We start from the raw sequence: 18,289 nt of genomic DNA, 5'->3' as shown, positions 1-18,289 counted from the left end.
AGCAACATTAGTGCACTAATAATAATGGCGCATGCGCGAAAGCGAACACTGTTTGAGGACCAAACTGTTGTGCCTTTTAGGTAGCAGTGTCTAATGCCGAATAAATAATGTACTCTCGATCAGATCGAGAGTACATTATTTATTCGGCTTTTCGCCTATTAGTTTGCATTGCACAATGCGCTCAGTCTGTATTTTTGGGAATGTTTTTTGAAAATGTTTTGAAATTATAACTGAAAACAAAATGTAGTAAACAAAAAATGTGTCTGTGACCCCCTGTCTGACTGACCCACAAATGGGTCCCGAGCTATGTTTGATTGATTTAAATGTTTATTTCACAGTATGTAGAACAGTAGAATGGGTACATGGTAAAGAACTAGTGGTTCTCATAGTATGTCTATGGTTCTCTGATGGATTGTACAGTCCGGGTAGGGAATGAGACATTACCCCAGGTGAAGGAGTTTAAGTATCTCGGGGTCTTGAGGGGAGGAGGGAGAAGAAGATCAGCCGGAGAATCGGACCGGCAGGGCCAGTATTGCATTTGCTGTACCGCACTGTTGTGATGAAAAGAGAGCTGATCCAAAAGGCAAAGCTCTCTGTCTACCGAGCAATCTTCGTTCCTACTCTCACCTATGGTCATGAAGTGTGTGTCATGACCGAAAGAACATGGTCGCGAATACAAGTGGACAAAATGATTGGTGGCTGGCATCTCCCTTATAAGTTAAGTCACACGAGAGAGACTCGGAGTAGAGTCGCTGCTTCTTCGCCTGGAAAGGAGCCAGCCCGGGCGTCGGCCTAGGGAGTCCTCGATGCACGCCCCACTGGGAGGAGACCCCGGGGCAGGCCATGGCACAGATGGAGGGATCAGGGATCACATCGACTCACTGGCAGCCAGTCTGAAACCCCTTGGGATCCCCCAGGAAGAAGTTACTAATGTTGCTCTGGAGAGGGAAGTCTGGAGGCTGGAGCTCTCTGGTGGAGCGGTTGCCCCAGCAACCCGACTATGGATAAGCGGTTGAAGATGGATGGATGAATGGATGGTAACTTCTCATAATAGGCTCATGCCAAGGATTCCCACACATAAGTATTGGCTGCGGATCCCCATCTGAAAATATGTTGTACCTAGGGCCCCCCATGTTAAATGTTTATTTTTACATGATTAAAAAAAAAAGTTCTTAAAGATATATATATATATAGCATTGTGAGCTTGTATGGTGTCATATATTTCAACATATCCTGGCCCTGCAAAATAAAATATAGGCCTACACACTCTTACATTTGTATTGAAGTGTTCATTCAACCTGCAGGTGGTGCTAAAGGACAGTTCAAAACAAACCCCATTGTCGAGGGACAAAATATTATCCAAGGATACCAAAATATTCTATGTTTTGGGCCAGAGAGGCTAAATCTCATCAAATAATGGGCCTCAAAATGAAAAGGGTTGAAAATCCACTGTGGTAGTGTAAATCTATGCTGTTGGACAGAAACCAACCAACCACTGTGGTAGTGTAAATCTATGCTGTTGGACAGAAACCAACCCTTTTATCATTCATTACAGTCCCTGGGCAGTCTGTAGTCTCATGCAACATACTAATATGGTAGAAGAATTATCTTAACGCAATCAGTCCAGACGTCATCGGTGTTGTGAGGTGTAAGCCAGGAAAAGGCTAGCCTAGTGCCAAACCATATGATAGTCTTGTGAAAACTCATCAATTATTGATGTTAATTGAATAATTGATGATCAATTATTCATCTATTTAAATGCTAAATTGGGTTTATTATGTAGACTTTCATTCAAGACTGTAGCGTAAACATATTGCAATGAATTTATTAGATGAACAGATGTGGACATTAGACATGGAGGACATGCACTGATAAACATTGTAGACTCCGATGGACAATTGAGATACCGTAGTGTGCATGGACACAAACACTCACTGTACTGTACATCACATAGAGCATGAGAAAGGTATTCTTTTTTTGTTGTTAAAAGTGGTATATTTAGTAATTACATCTACTAAAGCTAGCCTATCTTGAAGTGTTGTTGTCAACTATACCTTTGCTTGGGAAAAAAGCAAAGCAAAAAGTCACAGTATTGTCAAATCACTAGTTGTAATGAAGAAAACAAACCAGCAGAAATAATGAGGGACCAACCCAATCTACACAACTAACAGTCCTTTGTGTACCATATGTTACTTATTTTGGATAACACCAAATCAGCATGCCAAAAAAAGCATTTTAAGGATGAATTATCCACCTTTTGCTACAATCATTTTATACAGCAGAAATATCACTGGAAAGTACAACATAAAAATATGCAAGCAGAATAAAAAATAAAGCTTCCATTAAAAATAATTTACCAATCGTGGAATGAACATTTAAATGGATGTTCTCACTTCGTATAAACTTCAACTAAAACATTGTGAGGTGATGCACTGTACAAGTGTCAGCATATGTATAATAATCCATTTCACAATTATTAAACCAATAATGATATATACCAGGCAGCACTTTCTAAAAACAAAAAGCATGTCTCTCCGACACAAAAATTGTACGTTTTACTGACCGAAAGCCCAAAAGGACCAACATGGCTTATCATCTATTCATAAAGTGAATGATTACAGAAATCATCCCAGAAATCCCAATTTAAAATTTAAAAGCACTAAACGAAACATTAAACAATAAATTTGGTATTTATGTTTGGCAATTCACCAATTCTTAACAGTAAGTCTTTTCATTTCAATGATAATTGACTTACAAAGAGTAAGTTTTGTCCACAAAGGTATGCTTAAATTACACGTACTTGAACACCCGTATATCAATTTTAACAAAAGTCAAAAGCATGACTCAAATAATATCAAACATTACAACACAACAAGCGAACTACATTAGCATAGAATTCCCTATTTCCCTGTAACAAGGTATTTACAGATAAAAAGGCAACTTCTGTCAAGATGACAAAATATAACTGCCTCAGCCTGAAGGGGAAAGGAACTGGTTGGAAATAACGTGTTCCTTGCACATGCACGTCCAACCGGGGAAACTCCACCCTGTCAGGTGAAAAGAAGTGGTTTGGACTCCTCATGCATTGAACATGAGGTCAGTCCGTTGCTCTCCCTAGGTTGGCAGCGGGAGGGTAGCACCCAGGATTTCATTAGATAATTGACACTAGGTGGGAAAAAAGGGTTTCAAAAATCGGGTGATATAATAATAAAAAATAAGTAAGATAAGAGGTGGTTTGTGTAATTTGAGCACCTTGAATATAAATAAAAGAATCTGAATAAAAGTGTAACATGTATGTCAGATTCATTACAAGGAAAAACCAGGGACGGTGTGTGACTGTGTGCATACGCACACACAGAATGCTATACATCTTATATATAGGGTTTATATGTGCAGGCAGAAAATGAAGTAAGGTTGCATTTACTCTACGACAACAAAGGAAGAGGTATGTGTAAATGATTTATTACACATGGTCAGATTAAAGTGGTTGCATTGTCCTCTACATACACAGCAGGGCCCACTGTGCATCAAGTCCCAAGAGATGGTGGTAAGATCCTATCGTGAGTGACAATATGAACTCAATATGATTATATGAACATCAAATCCTGTAATAAAACCTTATACAAAAATGGACAAAGTATGCATACCGTACTGTGAAAAACAAATTTCTCCCACAATAAAATCTCAGCAAAAGAAACATTTTTAAAGGAGCAGCAGTACATGCCGATATTCTGGTCCTGATAAAGTAAAGGCCTGATTATACTCGCCGCGTCTGCGTATCCGCGAGGGTCCGTAGATGGTGGACTTGTACATAGTGTACCCTCACAGCTAAGCACTAAGCATAATTTGGTCTTAAGGCACCAGAGGTTTTTCGGGAAAAACATCCACATTGTATACAATATATATAAAAACAACAAAAAAATCTTCAAGTGTATTAAAGGCATTCAGTGTGAGTGCATACAACAGATATCAGAGGAGTAATATGGAGTCACTTTCTTTAGGCTTGAGCATTGGTCATCTTCTGCAGTAACGGGATCTGATGAAAACAAAAGGAGATTTCAATGAAGCAGATTTTTTTTGTGTGTAACTACCAGTTGTTATAAATCTGGTATCACAAGTACAATGAAGGATTCTGTATAACCAGGACAGATAAAAGTAAAATATGCATGAGTACTGGCCAATAATATTTTATAGATATGACATTGTCATAAGCAAGGAGCATCGTGGAACTATTTAAAACAACAGGGTTGCGCACATCCAGTCCCTCGCTGGTGCTGAACAAAGGTTGATACATTATAGAGGAAGTCCGCACACAGCTCAGCTCCACAGTCTTTAATTTGTTTAAAACACCGACATGTAATAGCACGACATTTCAGCCATATAGCTGGCCTTCATCAGGTGACAACAATCGTGGAACTAAAGCAACTATACTGTTGGTTCCCATAATGCTTACCTTTGAGATATCCACTCCAGTGAGAGCGTTGATAGACACAGGAAGTTCAGCCAAAAGGCGGTTTAGCTCCCCTGATCCACGGCCTCCTTCCCCACTCAGGATGACAATCTCATGGGTCCTGGCCAGTGGTGCTGCCACCTTGCCAGCAATCTGTGAAGATATGGCACAGTAACATTGTTTAAAGACCTGAGACCAGATTCTACAAAATGTCTGATGTTCTGAAGCCTGACAGTTTTCTGAAAAACCTCTCAGATGTCTTCTAAATCCTGACAGTTCTCTGAAAAGCCTATCAGTGGTGCTCAAACCTTGTCATGTCAAAGACACCCAGAATTATCTGAATTTGTCCGTGGGCCCCCATCTGAAAATATGTTGTCCCAGAAGCAAATATTTGAGTTAAAAACGTGCTGTGAAAGAATATATTCAAAGATTTGCACACGTGTTCACAATTTAAAAATACTAGCAGATCTACAAGGCACTCGGTGCGGCGCTATGAGCTATTTCTCAACAGCTAAAGTATACAATAATGGTTAAAAGTGGTTAAAAGCTACGGTGCCATAGATGCGTTCTAGGTCTTAATGGGTTAAAGGTAGTGTTAAGTGTTTTGTTTTAATTAAAGTTAAAGGTCTATATTCATTGCTTTAGAGCAGTGGTTCTCAAACAGTGGTCCTTGAGAGGGTTCCAGGTGGTCCCCAGCTAAATTATGGAAAGTTGATAACCAAACTCTTGAGAGCGTAAAATGAAACCAAATGGACCTGGGTCCATTTGGTTTCATTTTACACTCTCAATAGTTAAATTATTGTGAATAACACCTGCATTACTTAATTTACAAGAAATCTACACAATTAGAGAATGTAGAAGAATTGTTATTTCAATCGTTTTCCTGTTATCTCTCCTATGGTACCAACATCAATACAGCATGGATGGAATTGTTGACAAAATATGACAACAAAATATACTTTAGTTTTGGGTCTAAAAAGTCATCAAATGGTAGTCTGTGACTCAAATGAAGAATACATAATGGACCTTGATATGAAAAGGGTTGAAAACCGCTGCTTTAAAGTGTTCAATAAAAGTCTCTCCATCTCTTCATTAAATAGAAAATACATTTTCAGGTGAGTTGTCAATTTCATCCCAATCATGAGAGATTACCCATTTATCAGCTTCAATTGTATAGTGTTCCAGTTTAAATTTAAGGTCCCCAAAACACACCGAGCACGATGTTCGGATCCTTAGGTTCGGTTTTCCGAAAAACGCGTCCAGTTTGCAACCACCTGTAGTGTCTGCAATCATCCCTTCCAATTCCACTTTTTTTATGCTGTATCCTCTGATTTCTCTCTCCTGATTGGATAAAGTTGGCATCCCAACCTCAAAATGCTACTAATGTTTACTAAAGAGCTGGAGACACAGGGAGACCCCTTTTACAGAATAAACACTCTATACAGCAATCGTATGCTATTCAAATATTGAGCTGTTTAACTTATTTTAACAAACAATATAATTGACTGCAGCTTTAAGAATTATACAGGAAATATTAAGTCTCTTTCTCACATGCCAGGATTATGTCATAAACAGCTGAAGTGAATCACGAGACAGCTGATCATGATAGCAAGCCTGGTATCAATAAATCATTATCTTAGGTCATGTAAAATAAAATTCCATGGCGACATCATGTCGCGTTCCGTAAACGATTTATCCATTTCTCCCATAACGGTTGTGACCCAAAAGAGAAATCAGGGACCCAAATTAGTGAACATAGCAGATCTACAAGCTCACAAAGCGTCACATCGCACTGTTGTAGATCAGCTATTTTCACTACTTTGTTCTAATTTATGGAATTTCTTCGATTTTTATTTGATTTCGTCGTTGAAATTACTAAAAAAGTAATTGAATTTAGGTTTTAATTCATGACAAGTTTAGCTATTTTGGTAATGTTTTTTAAAAATATTTTGAAATAATTAAAACCAAAATGTAGCAAACAAAGAAATTTGAGGGACCCATAAAAATGTGTCCCGACCCAGTGTTTGGGAAACAGTGGGTCGGCTCAGTGTGCTGCATTATGAGCCTTGATGATGTAAATTGTTACCTTTGGCAGGGCCTCCAGGACCAGGGCAATCTTGGCTGACTCTCCATACTGCAGGTAGGCCTCAGCCTTCAGCCTCATCTTCTCTGCCTCCGCCTTGCCGATCGCCTCGATGGAGGCTGCCTCTGCTCCGCCGATCTTTCTGATCTTCTCCGATTCGGCCTGGGCTAGCAGAACCTTCTGCAATCTGACAGAGAAAAAAACAACACACTGCCATCTCTGGTAGCCAATTCCCCCTCTTCCATTTAACACACTGCCATCTCTGGTAGCCAATTCACCCTCTTCCATTTAACACACTGCCATCTCTGGTAGCCAATTCCCCCTCTTCCATTTTTGAACACTGAACTATATTGATCCTTTCTGGTGCTTGGAAAGAACGGTATGGAAATGTTACTGACCTGAAGCACTAAATGGTAGACACATATTCAATTGTTTTATAGCAAGAAAACCCTGGATTTTATGTCTGTGAGCCAATTATCTAAGTTGTCTTATCACAGCTGTGGCACAGTGTGCCACAAGCATTTAGAACGTAGCATCTAAAAGCAAAACAATAGCATATAGCAGGAAATCAGCAGTATGGACAACACATGATCGATGCGAATGGAAATTGTGTGTCTATGGAGATGGTAATGGGAACACTCACTTATGCCCCTCGGCCAACTGCTGTATCTTGTAGGCCTCTGCCTCGGCAGGCCTCTTAACGGTGGCGATCAGCTCCTTCTCGGTACGGTCGATCTCCTTCTCCTCAATAGTGATCTGCTTCTTTCTCTGCACTACCTCGATCTCAATCTCCTCGAGTCGGATTTTCTGCTGCTCCTTGGCTGCCTGTAACTCGTAGGCCAGCTGGGCGCATGCTTTCTGAGAGAGAAAGACAGATGAACAGACAGACAGACAGACGCCCACATACACACAATGTCAATAGCCGAGTCAACATCACCGTTTAAAAAAACCATAAACTGTGTTTAAGCGATGCCATTGGGCCGCAGCGAGTGCTTGAAAGGCAATTTCAAAGCTCAAACACCGACCTTGGTGTTGACCTCTTGGTTGAAAGAAGCTTTCTGTAACTCCAGCTCCCGCTTCGAGTCAGCCATTAAGGTATCTGCCTGGAACTTCTTGTCCATCATCTCCCTCTTACACTCTGCCTCCTAGAATTGTGCAGAGAAAAAAATAATGATTAAGTACTAATAAACGTATTTGTGTGTATGCTCCCATACATATAATGTTGCATTGGTCCTGGTAAGATGCAAAGATGTCACACGCACACGCTTAGCACTTTCAATAACAAATGACACTGATGACAATGACACCTGTATCACTTCATGCCATCTCATCTGGACAAAGATACAGAACCTTGGGGGTGGAAAACGCAGTTTTAGTAAGAGTTTTGTCCCCTCAGCCATCGCAGCCTTAAACAAACTGCCACACCGATGGGAGGGTTCCAGTGGGGACCTCATGTATGTACTATGTATCATCTCTGTAATATGTTGTTCTGAGCTACAGTATGGTTTTGTGTTGTTATTCTGTTGATGTTGAACAGACTGTGAAGACAAATATCCCTTCGGGGACAATAAAGATTATTATTATAATTATGTTATGGCAGTATTGGACTGTCAAATATTGATCTATCATTTCATGATTGTATGTGGCTGGGAGGCCTGTCTTAATCCAATCAACCCTTTGATCAAGCTGTATGTAAAAGACCATGTCACACCTATTGTTTGTTATGAGAACCTGCTGGGCTTGGCATAGCATCTCAGCGGGGCGGCGACAGCCAAGACAGTCAGAGCGGCTGTATTGTATTGTACTTTTGTGATGGTCATGTTTATCTGTGGACCTACATATGGAGTATAAGAGGTGAGAAGCTTAGGTCGTCTGCCGTCTGGTGGGGAGGAGACCACGAAAGAGAGATGTGCTGAGGGAGAGAATACTGAGAGCCTGCTAGACTGAGAGATGCCGCTTGTTGCTGTTCTTCTGACTATAAATTCACTAACATTCCATAACAATGATTAAGCCTACTTACCCGTATCCCAGCATCTCTCTCAGCCTCAGCCACACCGATGTCTGCATCCCTCTGAACAGCAGCAGTCTGAGTCTTACCAAGCGAGCTCAGGTAATCCACCTTATCATATACATCCTGGAATAGACATGAATAAGTATTAAACATCCACGCACACTGTCGCACTTCATGAGGTTACTTCTTTTGGGCATTCTTTTTTTAAATTTAGATCTGGAACTGAACCATCGAGGTTGCGTTTTCTTTGTGGTTGACACACTATCCGGACAGCTACCGGCACACCCCAACATATGAGGTTTCATTGCTCCAAGATAAATTGCTCAACATATTCCTAAAATGATCTCAAATGAAGACAAAATGAAAACAGACCATATTTCGGTTACAAGCCGACTACAGTATACTGTATATACCAGTGGAAATGATGTAGCAGAAACAGACTAATCTCGAGCGAGGTACTATGGTTACTCCCATTATGCTTCAGTTAGTTATAAATCCGTAATTCTGGCTATGACTGAACAGATAGATGACTGTAATAGAGGCGTGACTTTAATTGCTGGAAACATGATGCTGTTGCCTTTCACAGCTAGGTTGACCCACTTTAAAAGACTAGTTTTTTTGTGTAGAGGGACAACAAAACGAAGCCAGAGAAAGGGATGACATTTGCCTTTGCCAACAGGCACCCTATTTTGACCTACCTTAATGGTGAAGCTGAGAATCTCGATGCCCATCCTGCCCACATCGGGTGAGGCCACCTCCCTGACCAGCTTTGCAAACTCGTCCCTGTCCTGGTAGATCTGTTCCACTGTCAGGGTGCCTGTATTTAAGGAGCATATTTAAACACCTCTTGGAAGGGATACTGGATAACTCACCCCTTTACCAACTAGAGAAAGTAGAGACATCTTTCTTCATTGCCTTTAGACCTAAGACTCATTCTCTCCCCATGGGTAAAATGTGATATATATCCCGGTACCACTATGCAGTGCCGTCGAGTTCTGATGATCCTCATGGGGGCAGCCCCGCAGCAGCCCCCCCCCCCCCCCCCCCCGCAGATTTATTTATTTCCCAAATGGTCTAATGGTCTGTAATGTTAATATAAAATGTCCACGAAAATCTTCATGGGGGCTAAAAGGGTCTATTTAATTCTTCATGGGGGCTGTAGCCCCATAGCCCCCACAGAGTCGATGTCGTTGCCACTATGTCATTGTTGGTGATTTATCCATAATCCAATTTAACCCATAAAAATAAATCTTCTAAATTCTCCTGTTTTCTGAAATAAATATTTTCACGATTTTTCAAAAATAGCAGACCTACAAGCTTGTAGATCTGCTATTTTTCAATAGCTAATTTATAACATAATGTTTAAAACAAAATGAGTGACTAAACCAGAGAAGCCAAATCACTGTAGCTATATTTATCATTATTACAATGTATGCAAACATGACCAGTCAGAAAGTCAAGATAAAATGTTCACACCTACTCACCTAGAATGGAGCGCAGGTGTCCTTCCAAGGTTTGCAAGATGACTGCTTTAATTTCTATCACTGATTTACCCAGAAACTGCTCACAAGCCACTGCCAGCAAGTCCGGGTCGGTCATGATTTTCACCTGAATAAAAAGAAATACAGGGAGCTCTGCTCAGTGAAAACAGAACAAGACAGGGTCTATAACGGCAGTGATGCAAATTGAAATAGCCTGCATCCTTACACTGATACACTCACTAAATTGAGAAAGGCCACAATCATGTCACCCTCCGGGGGTCCTGGGATGCAATACTGTACTCTAACATCGTTGAAATAGAACTCATAAAATGTCCCTGGGACCCATTTAAAAGACCACCCCTGAGTCCCAGGACCCATTACATTGAAAACCTATTTACATCACTGTAACAGCATGGTTTTCCAGTGCAGGGGTTAACACGGATGGTTGCCTGATTGGCTTGGGCAAGTAAAAATCAATTCGGGCAAGTTTGCCTGTTCTGGTTGCCTGAACAGGCAAATAGGTTTGAAGGGTTTTCCATTTTGGAGTGTGTTTAGGGACTGGGAGGCATCCTTACAGCTTTGTTCAGAGCACTCTCAAATATCCCTTATTCTCCTTGTCTGACACGCATGTGAAAGCAGATATATACACATATTAAGAATAAGAACGTTATGTAACGTTATGTAATTTAGATAGCATTTTATGTAGACAGTGTAGATATTTCACTGTTACATAAAAAATAGTCATCAAGAAATAGAATCATTCGTATTTGATGTATGAGCATGTGTTGCTTATTGTAAATCACCACTGCATCACACGTTTTACATGAGTCACTCTTGTGACCGTAATATTATGTTTTACCTGAGTCACTCCTGTGACAGTAATATGTTTTACCTGAGCCACTCCTGTGACAGTAATGGCCACCCCCTCTGCCGTCTCCACGTCCTCACATCTGGGCCCTAGAGTCATGATCTCTAGGGTAATCCTGGTGAAGACAATAAAATACGTTAAGTTGACATTTCAGGCATTTTGTTCCAGTGATTTAAATACAAGTGCAACTGTGTGGAAAACCGGCTAGGTTCTTACATATTGGCTAGGTTCTTACATATTTGTCCTAATGGTATGCAACAACATTGTTACATCACTGCTGATAGTTAGTAACAATATAACTGAGGAGTCACATGGGGTTGTATAATAAGTTAAAACGCTGTACTTTCCAGTTGCAGTGAGTGAGGTCATTTTCTTTCCTCCACACTAGGCTCTAAACATTAACATGTCAATCCATCCATCCAAACTTTCTACTTGCACACAAGCAGTGTTACTTTTTTCAGCAGATTTTGATTTCATCTTAGTCCTTTAGTCTTCTGAAATTGTTTAGTCTAGTCTTAGTCCACTAAATATCAAACTCTTAATCTTTTATTGTCATCTAAATTTAGGGAAAAAAACGAATGTCTACATATAAAAGCCACACTGGACTATAAGCCGCATAGAGGCCATAGAGATAGATTTAGAAGTTCCCCTAGTGGTCGTTAGCTGTAAAAATCCATAGATTAGTCGCACCGTTGTATAGGCTGCAGGGTTCAAACTTCAAAGCATGGGAAAAAAGTAGCGGCTTATAGTCCGGAAATTACGGTAATCACAAGATGATGAAGCCTAAAGAACTACATGGCCTCTAATGTCTACAGGCTGAATGTGAAGTTAGTGTGTGAAGTGTGATGATGTTACTAATGTTGCTCTGGAGAGGGAAGTCTGGAGCTCTCTGGGGGAACTGTTTGCCCCCGCGACCAGACTTCAGATAAGCGATTGAAGATGGATGGATATTTGGTACTTCTGTTGTTGCCACATTAAACTATTTTACACATGTTGAAGAATTATGAAGAGCTACTGCAAATCATTAACTCAAAGACTGCACTCATTGGTTGCAACTAGGGGAAAGTGCCTTGCTTGTCAATCAACAATTGTGCACACAGCCTAACTGAAAATGGAGGCCTCTTGGGACTCAGTGTGTAATGCAGGTTATGGACATTCTCAAGAGATTAGAACAACAAACGTCACTGAGCAAATCATGCTGTGAGAACAGCTTTCCTGATAGTCTTTGATGATTACACATGATTACAGAGTGGTCGCCCTTACTCTGAGATTTCAAGATAACGGAAAGAGAAAGTCATTTGATAAAAGCTCCATCCAGAAACAGAAACCTCCGACTATTTTCCAAATGAGCTGGAATGGAACGCCTCGTCATCTGTCATGTGAGAGTAATCACTTTACACTTGCTGGGAGGAAAATCAAGGAACTTCTCAGACAGCACAACATTCCGGTTATGCAGTCTGAGGTCATCCCTGGTTACCTACCCTCGCGTCACCACTCACCATGCTTTCCACCTCGGAGGAAAGCCTGGTCTGTTTTCCTAAATCGCCTGTGTGATCCGGTTCAAGCGTGGTTTTAGACCATTAACACATTTTAAAAACCTTGGTGTGGCTTTGTTTTGGTCCCCCCATAGTTATGCCCCCCCCCCCCCCCCCCAGTTGTTTTTAGTCTCACTAGTCACTACGAGTTGGCATAAAATATGAATATAGTAAACTATTTCAATAAGTACTTGAAGAAACTTCATACGCCACATCAAGGCTTTAATTGGGTATGTCCTAAAATGATGATGCAGGGAATTATTTTGGGTTCATTCTGATTCCGGTTTGGGGGTTTCGCCCTGATGACTACAAACTAGACTGTCTACTCTACAACATGACGTAAGTTATCATCCGCTTCTGACCGTATGCCTCCCAAGCAAGTGCTTACCTACTTGTATCCTACACTTAAAAACATGGCCTCTGACTTTGCCTCATTGCAGCATGAACTGCTAAACAGCAAACTGATACTAAATGCCCACAAAACCAAGGCCATGCTATTATCTAGTTGTTGGGGGGGAGTTGTTCTGTTCCACAGCTCAGAGGCTGCCACCGCAACGGCACGGTCGCCTTTTGTTCTGAGGGTTGGGGTTGTTGGCACAGTCAGCCGACCTCAGAGCTCTGGAGGGGTTGTGACGCTGTATGAGTTCTTCCATATATGGGGGGGCCAGTCCGTTGAGAGATTTAAACGTGAATAGGATTTTTATTTTTTTGGTACCAGTGAGGAGGCGGGCAGCAGCATTTTGGACATTTTGCTATGTCGTGCCGTGCCCCCAACTAAATCTGAGGCTGGGAAAAAAAAGCCTTGCTTATTTCGGACTCAAACTGGCTTCTGTGATTCCCCTAGTGAGCTTTAAAGGATTGCCAGTTGCCACCCATGGGCACACTTCCCATACACTACTCCTGCTTTGACGTATAGCAAATGTTGCTTTTTAGTTTACTAGCAAATTTCATTGCTTAGTTTTTATTTATTAGTCTTTATTGGTTGCGTTATTAAATGTTCCTGTTCTCCCTTTGAGCTTCTTCAGTAGTGGGTACTGTATTTATGAGCATTGTATGTCTGTCCTGTTTTTCTTGTTGTGTATTTTTGAGTGGTGCAACCACTCCAAGGAACAGCAATGTCCGTGTTCCCGTGTTCACCTATTAATGAGCATCATATAATGAGTACCAGTAGGGGCGCTGTTTGCCAGAAACAGAGAGAGAGAGAGAGAGACAGTGCTGCACTGTTGCCTGCTAATGAGAAAGAGAGAGAGAAGAGGGGGGGAGAGAGAGAGAAGGGAGTTGCACCACTCGGTTCACACGGGTGTGATTTTTTTGTTACTGGCAGAGCTGTGTCACTTATTTTGCCTCTTCTCTTGGCCAGTTCACATTTGTAAGACTTCAGTCTCAATGTGTTTTTTACTAGTTAAATAAAGGTTAAATAAATGAAAAATAACATGCATATGAAACTGAGTGGCTATTCTTATTTCTGTGAAAAATACACTTGATTTGCCCCATTTCACATGGTCACATTGTTGTTATTATAGGAATCAGGAGTATTTACTCTAAATAGTGCGTCTGGGCAAGCGGGAAATTACAATATTTAGCCACGACCTATGTTAGTGTATATGTAAGTCCTGTATAGTCCTACATGTATTGCTTAGTGGTGGGTTGTCACTGCATAGTGCATACTCAACAGTAATGTGTTTGTAGCATCATCACCTGTTAACATTTGAGAGGAGGCACCATGCCCAGGAATATCCTCCTATCACGTAGGTCTTGTTATCGTGCCCACAACAGCCACCTGGATGGAAGAAAATTAAGTATTAATGTTTGATCTAGCTATAAATAACACAGTGTAACGACCCTGCAAAAGACCCGGCCGTAACTTGCTCCTTCAAGGGAGCTAGCTCTCTTGGCGTGACTTGTTGCCTGCCGGTCTGCCGAGTTGGAGATCGGTGCGATAAACTTTACAATATCCTCTAGCCTGGCATAGCTTGCTCGCTCTAGGATCCTTGATTGAACATAAATAGTGAGGGAAGTACGTAATAGACTAACAAGTATGTCTCAAAATGCTTCACATAACTAGAGAGTAGAGACAATCTCTTCTGTTGTTAAAACTGGGTGGAAACATTGTGTCCAATTTTCCATTGGTGTTGGGTGGTAAGTCAGACAGGTAGTAAAGTCAGCTGTAGCATTTCATGAATGAAAAGCTGACCGCTTTACAAACGCTAAGACAACACCATGCTGCTATCTGTATACTATTTGCACTTTGCACAACGCACTGGTATGATGTCGCTAAATCAATTGTTTTAATACACCTTGCCTAATAAATGAACAAAACGCAATAAATACACTGGAGAAGTGAGTTCTTGGCATGCAGCGCGTCTGGCAGTACATTTCCCCGCTTTTAGCCTCTCGGTGGCTTAATAAGTTTGTCGCCATACAGATGGTAAGGATCGGGCATTCGTGGAATGAGTAAGCGCCTCCAAAAATTTTGCCAAAATGGCAAGTGGTTGGAATTCAACCCTTTGCTATGAGTTGCTATAGTGGATTGGATGATTGCACTCTCCCACAGTAATAAACACATATTGGTCATTTTTACACTTTATTAACTTTACACTCAGTGTTAGGAAACTCGGTAGCGGGAGGAAGATCCATGCGCTGCCACAACAGCTTGGCATGGTATAGGGCAGTATCTCTCTCACAGGCAAGACAGAACTAGAAGTTGTCAATTGTCATCATTGAAGGCAATCAATGCAGTGATGCAGGATGAGATTCTGGAGCCAGCGGCGATCCCATATAATCAGAATCTGGGACCTAACTCCAGCCTCCAGGATGACAACGCTCTCCCCCATGGTTATGGTGGTGGGTGGGTATGGCTGACTTGGTTGTATTAAACATAATTATTAACTTTAATGGATTTAATGTGTGTTCAAAGTGCTTGTTCGATTGTTTACCCATTCTGTCACAATCTCTAGCTCTGGTCCATACTTACTGCTCTTGCTGCCCACACAAGATCTATCCATTGCATTGTGTGTGTAAAGGCTCAGTTTTCATTCACAGATGAAAACAGCATTGTTGTTTAACAGGTTTTCCTCAAATAGTAGGACAAAGGTGCAGTGTACAACCATAAACTTGGAAGAGCCAAACAAAACATAATCTACAGGCCGGATCTACCATATGGGCACTTTGGGCACGTGGCCCTTGGAAACCAAGGGCCGAAAAATAATTCCCTGCTAATAAATGGTGTCTAAATAGATTAGTGTTTTATTGTTGGTGAGAAGGCAGCTGAAAAGTGCAATTGTGTGTAATGCAGAAACAATTCGCTAGATTGGCTGTCACACCGAAAGCCATGTTTAATTACAAACATTTAGAAACACGTAAACATTGGGAATTGATATAGAAGTAGAAGTAACAGTGTAATTCGAGTTCCATCTTGTTCTTCACGGCTGTTGGTACAACATACACAAACCGAACTAACGTGGGTGTGTGTGTGTCGTGTATGTGTGTTTATATAACTTGTTTATGCTAACGTTATTTACAGTACGCTGTTGATTTGAGCGCACGGATTGATCACCAGTCTTATTCGTTAATCGTTTGCCTCAGTCAGTGCAGTTGCAAAGGAAACTGCAAAGGAAACCACAACGGTGTTTACGCTGCAGTCGAATTTAACTGAACATCAAATTAAAAGGCTCGCTACATGTGCTACAGGCTGGTATAATGCATCCAGATGTACAGAATATATATATATAGTATATGTATTTTTTTGTACAGAATATCCATTCTAGGCTAGCTATTAGCATGGTTAGCATGACAGAAGAGGGAAGAAGACATAAGGAGGAACGCCTACCGGAGACAACCAGGGCTTCGTTTGGTCCCACTGTAAGGCAGCTCCCCATCTTCAATGACTCACGATATATATATATTCCCTCACGAGAAAACAATGACGACAATGTTTATCTAACGTCGTAATAATGTGTTCTCCGTTCTTCTTTGGCTACTTGAAAACGATTTAAATCCCTTATTATCCCTCTTAATCCGTCCTTCAGGCGACTCACTTACTGACTGACGTACACTGATGGGGAAATCTCTCCGTACTGGACACGCCCATACTACAGCCCAGCTATATTGTAAGAGAGTGGCACTTCCGCATTCCATTGTTACAATGGGAGGAGGGCATAGACTAGAGTAACTCTATGGAGGAGGGGAGGAGTCAACCATAGAGTCAACGCTAGTGTCGCGACCGCGACTCGCCACTCTTTTACTAGATTACTCTGCTGCAGCCTACTGGCAGTGACGTAACGTTTGCCAAAGCGTCTACTTTCTTGGGGGGTTAACCAGAAAAAATGAAAAAATAAATACGAAAATAAATACATAAATAAATAATCATACTTGAACTAGGGACATCTAAAACTGGGACCCCAGCAATAAATACAAAAATAAATACATAAATAAATAATCATACTTGAACTATAGGACACCTCAAACTGGGACAGCCTCCCCCCCCCCCCCCCCAAATAATAACAATAATAATATTAATCATCATCATCATCATCATATTTGAACAGGGGACCCGTCACCATGCTTTCCACCTGAGGGACCCCCCCCCAAAATAATCATTATTTGAAGTTGTGAACTTTCCACTGGAGAGTGATGCCACAAGCCAACACAACAATAGTGTGTGTTGATTATTGGACCAATTGGTTAAAACAAGTGTGGCAAATAATAGTGTATAAAGGGGAATAGGGGATGTAGTGAAATGTAAAAGTGAAATGTGAAAGTAACCAATGCACGATTATACATTTTCTGCTTGTGTCACAAGGGTGGAATTACATTTAAGTTATATATCATCCTTCCCTCCAACGACGTCGAGTCTGTGGGGGCTATGGGGCTGTAGCCCCCATGAAGAATTAAATAGCCCCTTTTAGCCCCCATGAAGATTTTCATGGACATTTTATATTAACATTACAGATTTTCTGGGAATTATTGACCCTCTGTGACTCTGTCGCAAAATTCCGAAAGTGTGAACCTCTCCGCCGGCAGTTCAGAGGTGTTAAAAGTACTCAAATGCTAATCAGGTTTCTTTTGTTTTCACCTAGCCAGGTATTATATGCCAGTACAGTACAGTGCCCATAGGCGGCGGGTGTGTAAGGCTATAGAGCACCGAAGTCTGACGTCACTTTCAGTAGAGGGCGTCAGTCCCCAGGTTCATGTATTTGTTTAGTTGCATTGAAATCGCCATAGGAGGATTTTTAGATTGTTTCATATAAGAACTGTGTTTGAAAAATAAACATGTCACCCCGGCCGCTTCACTCATATGGATATGAAGAATCAACTGACTGAGAGAAAATGCTAATGTTACTGCTGGTGAATTAGTTAGATTTTCGCTAGAAGCAGACTGTATCATATATGAGTGACTGTTGCAAACGATACAGAGACACCTCCCTGACAATAACGCCGAGACAGCTTGTTTATTTTTGGACCACAACGCTTATAGTAGACGATATTAAGATCACCCCATGTTATTCTCCATAGAGAAATTACTTCCGCGAACCAGGGGAATCGAAGGGATGAGCGAGTTACGTCAGGACTTCGGTGCTCTATAGGGAAGGCTTAGCCTTCCCAAAAATTATGCTGGGTATTTTTTTAAATATATATAATATATGTGCGCAACATTATATAGAAGGCTATTGTGTGTGTAGTGTGTGTGTGTTGTTGCTCCCTGGTGATAGGGTAGGTAGGGCGTACCTACCCGATCACCAGGGAGCAGCAACAACACACCTACCTGGTAGGCTATACAGCAACTGGCCTAATCAGCATATGATTGGCTACTATTGGTATGTCTGTAAACCTCGTCCGCTTCCAGTCGCTTTGTAGCAAAC

General features: G+C 41.2%; 1 protein-coding gene across 1 annotated transcript; it reads right to left on the bottom strand.

Annotated features, from left to right (window-relative positions):
• Positions 1-3,444: 3,444 nt before the first annotated feature.
• flot2b (flotillin 2b) lies at positions 3,445-16,490 on the bottom strand. The gene is made up of 11 exons (XM_080771420.1): positions 16,258-16,490; positions 14,127-14,208; positions 10,918-11,008; positions 10,029-10,152; positions 9,243-9,361; positions 8,554-8,667; positions 7,559-7,678; positions 7,177-7,391; positions 6,537-6,720; positions 4,454-4,603; positions 3,445-4,036 (listed from the first exon to the last, which is right to left on the bottom strand). The coding sequence occupies exons 1-11, from the start codon at positions 16,304-16,306 to the stop codon at positions 3,998-4,000; spliced, it is 1,287 nt and encodes a 428-aa protein (XP_080627546.1). The 5' UTR covers positions 16,307-16,490; the 3' UTR covers positions 3,445-3,997.
• Between the last annotated feature and the right edge of the window lie 1,799 nt (positions 16,491-18,289).

This window comes from Protomyctophum bolini (assembly GCF_963924005.1).
Source record: "Protomyctophum bolini genome assembly, chromosome: 9".
Lineage (NCBI taxonomy): Eukaryota > Metazoa > Chordata > Actinopteri > Myctophiformes > Myctophidae > Protomyctophum > Protomyctophum bolini.
The sequence above is the reverse complement of the archived record's forward strand: the minus strand, read 5'-3'. Positions and strand labels throughout refer to the sequence as shown.

Bases quoted from the DNA above. Each gene is read 5' to 3' on its own strand.
- flot2b (XM_080771420.1), bottom strand. From the start codon at position 16,306: ATGGGGAGCTGCCTTACAGTGGGACCAAACGAAGCCCTGGTTGTCTCC. The intron at 7,679-8,553 runs GTAAGTAGGCTT...GCACAATTCTAG, and splicing joins AGAGAGATGCTGGGATACGG to GAGGCAGAGTGTAAGAGGGA. The intron at 6,721-7,176 runs GTGAGTGTTCCC...TTTCTCTGTCAG, and splicing joins CAGTTGGCCGAGGGGCATAA to ATTGCAGAAGGTTCTGCTAG.